Source organism: Mercenaria mercenaria, chromosome 14, assembly GCF_021730395.1.
Source record: "Mercenaria mercenaria strain notata chromosome 14, MADL_Memer_1, whole genome shotgun sequence".
Taxonomy (NCBI): domain Eukaryota; kingdom Metazoa; phylum Mollusca; class Bivalvia; order Venerida; family Veneridae; genus Mercenaria; species Mercenaria mercenaria.
In genome coordinates this window covers 26,379,188-26,384,571 of record NC_069374.1, presented here as the reverse complement: position 1 = coordinate 26,384,571, position 5,384 = coordinate 26,379,188, and the positions used below count along the sequence as shown (strand labels likewise).

Genomic DNA, 5,384 nt, shown 5'->3' with positions numbered 1-5,384 from the left:
TTTTAGAAAACTTTACATTATGTTCACATAAAATTACCTAACACTTAACACTTCGTCGTAAGACGTATTTCAATTTCTATACCCTAGGAGGCGATGGCTTAGGTCCCATTGCGATTTTGGAACGTGGCATTCCCTGTTTGATATTTGTCTTTGTTTTTTAGGTCCAATCAGTAGGGTAAAGTAACAATTCCTTATATCCCCTTATTGCAGTTTTTGCAATTTAGCTGGTGATATAAACAAGATTGCAAAATACTTTGCTATATCGCTAAGGTACCCTATCATATGGTATTTGCTCTTTTTACAAGTTCCCTTGTTGGACTGTGCAGCGAATCGGGACTGCGAGTGACGAATACAATTCATTTGATATGGAAAATAAAAATAATCCACCGCATACTGGTACAGAATGACAGCACGGACCGGCAATTCATCTCGAACTTTGCTAACAAAGTCGGTACTTACATACCAAATCCTCTTCAGTGCAGCAATTCATTTAAGTTCAGATACAAAGAAAGAAGTGTAAACGGGAGTACATGTGCTCAAAGTACGGCCAACATGGTCATTCCTATGACACCTGCAGTCGCCCGTTGTATTTTGTGAATTGCATCGAGCCACATTCAGCCAATGCTCGTGACTGCAAGACATGGAATATCAAAGAAGAGGTTCTCTATGTCAATTCACACAGGATATTTGATTTCCCGAAGCTAGACAAATTGCTAATGCAGATTTTACTCTTCGATTACTAAAACCTCTTACTCGTTGATAAAAACATCTAACAATAGCAAAAATGTATATTAATGCGTCTGCACAAACTGATTCCGAACTTATGCCAGACATTCTGAAAGAACTAAACCAACGATGTTAATTAACAGTATACCAAAGTATCAAACTACGTTGACGTCAATATCTAAAAGTACGACAAATACTAGTTTACCTGAGGTCAGTAACCTCCGAAATATTTACTGAATATTGAAGATCTTGAGTATCTTATAAAACACATACGGTGAACACTGCAAACTGTTCACCATTTGTTTTAGATTTAATGTTATTGTTACAGTGTTCAAAGAGATAAAACAGACAAAATATATATGACATACAGACATGCAAATAGAGAGTTTTGGTTCTGTTTGAACGTTTGTGATATGTAAGAAACATATCAGAAACTTGAACGATGTGTGAAGACACATGGACTTTTAAAGTTGCAGCACTGTACGATAGTAGTAAACGGTGTCATCACGTACATCACTAAAGGAAAAAATATCATTAGAATTTGACTCAATGCGTCAGCGAACAAGTGTAAAGTTAATTTCACACGCTTTCTGTCATTTTTGTCTTGGAGAAAACACAATTGAATATTAAAGACAAGGACATTGTTTAGCATGTCGGCAGTTTCAACCTTACCAAAAAAAACAAAAAAAAAAAAAACGATTGAACAAATGCAGGAAACTCTTTAACTATGTTTTAATATTTAATTATGCGATGACAAACCGACAAGTGAATAGTTATGAGAAAATGAAAAACGTCAACAAATGAAACGGCCGGAAGCTAATTCTTTCACAATCACGCAGTATTCAGATTGATTTTGCAAAATGCGTAGCAAGAACCGACAAATGACAATCGTTTATTAGGATTTCTGTGATTACATTTCATAGATTAATCTCAAGGGATCGATATTTACTAAGGCCCGGAAATCTAATAATCTGAGAATTCATTGTTGACAGAAGTATTTAATTACATAGCACGAAAGCTTTAGCGTAAAAGCCTGCTGCATATTATTTCCGTCCTAGCTGCAATTTATTTCGAAATAAATACGGATATTGAATGCTATTTTTGTACAAAAAATAATCCATCTTGGTTTACTTTTTTTAGTTTTTTCCCAAGCAAGCTTTAATAGCTGATGTTTCATCAAGCACTGCTTTGAAAGTATATCTCAAAGAGTCTTGTAAAGAAGAAGTATGGGATTAAACCTTAGTAATAAATCAGGCTTGACTTGTCTGATCTGACAAATTCTGATTCAATAGTAACCACCATGCTGATAGGACTTTCAATTTTCTAATTTTATAGCGGTAGCAGTCTCTGAGTATTTTGCTGTTAATTTTCTTCTGTGTATAAAGTTTTTGTGCTTAGATTGTGAAATACACACTGTGTGTTGTTTTTGTATGTGTTTCCCTATCAACGGGAACGTGAAAGCCGTTCACGAAATTACTCTGTCTGTTCTCTCGGCTTTATGATTATCTCGCTTTTCTTGATCAGATCGATCTGTCTCTGCCCTGGTAGAGGACGGCTCTGCATGCCCACGGGCGGCTTCCGTTTTCTATGTATATACATGTATTTAAAGCACCAGACATTTATCATTATAAGACGTAATTCTAAAGACTTTTGCATGCAACGCCACTAAATCCTATCAAAATACACAGGCTTTGGACATTTTCACATCCTGTTTCAGAATATTGATTTGAAATGACTGTAGATAATATGTAGCAAGGTTATACAGGGAACGGACATGGAACTTTAAAAACGGAGGCGTTTCCAAATTGCAGGATGTAAGTAAAACAGTATAAATAAAAATCGATCTATGTTGGCCGCCATATAGTTTTCTGTGCTTTGCAATCAACAGGCAGATTATATTTGCAGCTGTATTCCAATAATATCCCTGTTGCAATATGAACTCTATACTGTTCTCGCACCTTCGCTAAAGCCCTAAAACCGGTGGGTGTTGTTGCACATTTCATTTCATCGTAAGAATAGACGAGATCAAACTAAGTGTGTGCCATAGAATGAATTTATTTCTGTATATTTAAATCAAATTAAATGCAGCCTAACCAACTAAAGCCTACACTATTTTCAAAACTGGATCTTATCGAGTGAGTATCTTATTTTATTTTGGATGTGGATTTCCAAACAAAATTTTCAACTAATACAGTGATGTTTAATTGCTTTGTGGATACACGGACATAAAAATAGGTTTGCGAATTGCAAACATATTATCAATATATGAATTGAAGAATCAGATGTAAGCGTGCTCCTTTGAATTCATAAGTTATTAACCTAATATTTTTCTGTATAAGGAGTGAGTGTTACATTGTCCGTTTCAAGCAGCTGTTTATTATTTTTGACATTGTCTGAAAAAATTAAATGAATCTGATGGTTTAATGAAGAGTTCGAACATGAGGTCGAGTTGAATAAATATTGACAAACAGTACCATAAGAGTTGTATCCGTATGTTTACAATATATAATTTCTGGACGCATCTCTACGAATCAAAACACAACTACATAAACAACAGTTAATACATCAAGCTTTTAGAAAGAATGAGAGACTGTTATGTTGGATTATCACTTATTCTTGTTAAGCAGAACCGACGAATTGAGTTTCCGAAAAGTTAATACAAATGTCTTCGTCACAGTAATTGCATACTTTATCGTTGTAAGAATAGACGAGTTGTGCTTTACAGTTCTCTGGTGGTGTGCGGGATCCTTGGCACATAACCTGTCTGTCAGGGCAGCCGCTTTCGTCAAGTGGTATTGCTGAAACAATCGCAGTTACGGTCTACAATCATTAAGTATGATAAGGCAGAGAAATGGTTAGATGCCAATGCATGCATTGTGTTATAATTCAAATCTGAGCCTCCAAACAATGTAATGGAAATTTTACAAATGCGGGAATTGTTCAGTATACGCGTTATCCATTTTTAAAAATATTTTTACATATCATTTAGCTTCGTAAAAACCAAGAATATATTATATGTACTTCTGTAAGCATTTTGAAGGAATACACATTGTCACATTTATTTATTTTATAGATTATGTTTACTTATTGGTTTGTACTAAATAACTGCAACAACGGCTTTGAAATAAAATGCAAAAGACATGCAAAACAGATTGAATACCGAAAAAAGTTGTGAATTTTGGCAATAAATAAACAGTATGTGCCAGTGATATTTCAAATGTTTGTTGATAATTGACACTTACATTCGTCTATACACACAGTGCACCATTCACATTCTCTGTCCTCGAAGACCATTGTTGTCGGGTAGGCCATTGTACAAGAGCTCTCGATCGGTGGACAATCGAAATCAGTAGCACATCCATGTCCAAGAACTGAACAAGTGGCTCTTCCTATAAAATAGTAGTATTATGTCAAAGATGTTAGTCGAATTAAGTTTTCTATATTGGGCTAAAACAGTCATATTGTGGAACTATGAATTCTAGAATTTCAACTTTTGCACGCACAATGAAAAAGCATGTTATTTATTGTTTGGGATTTAATTTCGTGGTTAATGCAAAATTCACGAAAATGTTCCTCAAACATTGTAAATACAAAATGTATTAATGATTTCACAGTAAAATAAATTTACAGAAGGCTAAGCAACTAGGCATCTTAAGCAAGAATTGATTTTAAATCAATTTTAGGCATATCTTAGTCCAACATCAACACAAACCAGCATCCTCTTTCGATTAAAGTGACGGGTCAAATACGTTTTAAAACAAATGTTTAATCTACATCAGTACTATTTTAGTATTATTATGTCAAATACATGTTTAACAATATGTCAAAGAAAAGGAACGTGTTTCGAAATAATACAAGTAACTTTTCATGAAGAAGAAATTTGGGCTAATGCATTAAATTCTTCAAAATTCAAAATGTATCAATGGAGACATATAAATCCGCCAAATGTGTTAAAGATTGTTTTTTGTTATATCAAAAAGAAATTTAAAGAATCGTGCTAAAAGTAATAATTAGATTAGTTATCGCCACCTGTAATTCCAATAATAAATTTAGAACACACAACAAATATCAACAACATAAACAATTTTCGACATAACTGAAATACTTCACTTTAAATATGTATGACAACTGTAACTTGTAAGTTCTAGTCATTTTGAGAAACATACCTGCCATTAACAAAACAACAAGAACTGTGAATGTAAGCATCATACTTTCCCAGTTATCGGCTTACAACAAATGTGTTTAGGACATTAGCTGTAGTTGCTTTTATTCAGAAACTAAACTCTCACACAGTATGTTATAGGTATCACGCAATCGTTAAATTCATAACAATATGTTCGCCCTTAAGCGAATTATTTTTCTAGCAGAAAGTAACAGAAAACTATTGCCTCCGGTCTGCAGAGGTAGATCAAACAGCTGAACAAAGGGATTTAATGTATTGCCTGATCACCTGCGATGATGTTTGAATATAACTCATGTATCATAGATTGTTCTGTAGTTAAGGACTAGAAACAAAGATACAGCCCTGGAGTGGTACATTGCTTATAAGTCCATTTATTCATTTTTGTCATTTACATGATTCAAACTGACGTGTCGTATGAAATCACATGTAAAGGCTGATATTTAGAGGTACGTAGTTCTTACGTATTTCCTCTTTC

The 5,384-nt window shown here is 34.1% G+C and overlaps 1 protein-coding gene across 1 annotated transcript; it reads right to left on the bottom strand.

The window, feature by feature from the left end:
• Window positions 1-3,133: 3,133 nt before the first annotated feature.
• LOC123528076 (uncharacterized) lies at window positions 3,134-5,015 on the bottom strand. The gene is made up of 3 exons (XM_045307823.2): window positions 4,893-5,015; window positions 3,969-4,115; window positions 3,134-3,524 (listed from the first exon to the last, which is right to left on the bottom strand). Exons 1-3 carry the CDS (start codon window positions 4,933-4,935, stop codon window positions 3,346-3,348), a joined length of 369 nt encoding a protein of 122 aa, XP_045163758.1. The 5' UTR covers window positions 4,936-5,015; the 3' UTR covers window positions 3,134-3,345.
• Window positions 5,016-5,384: the final 369 nt, after the last annotated feature.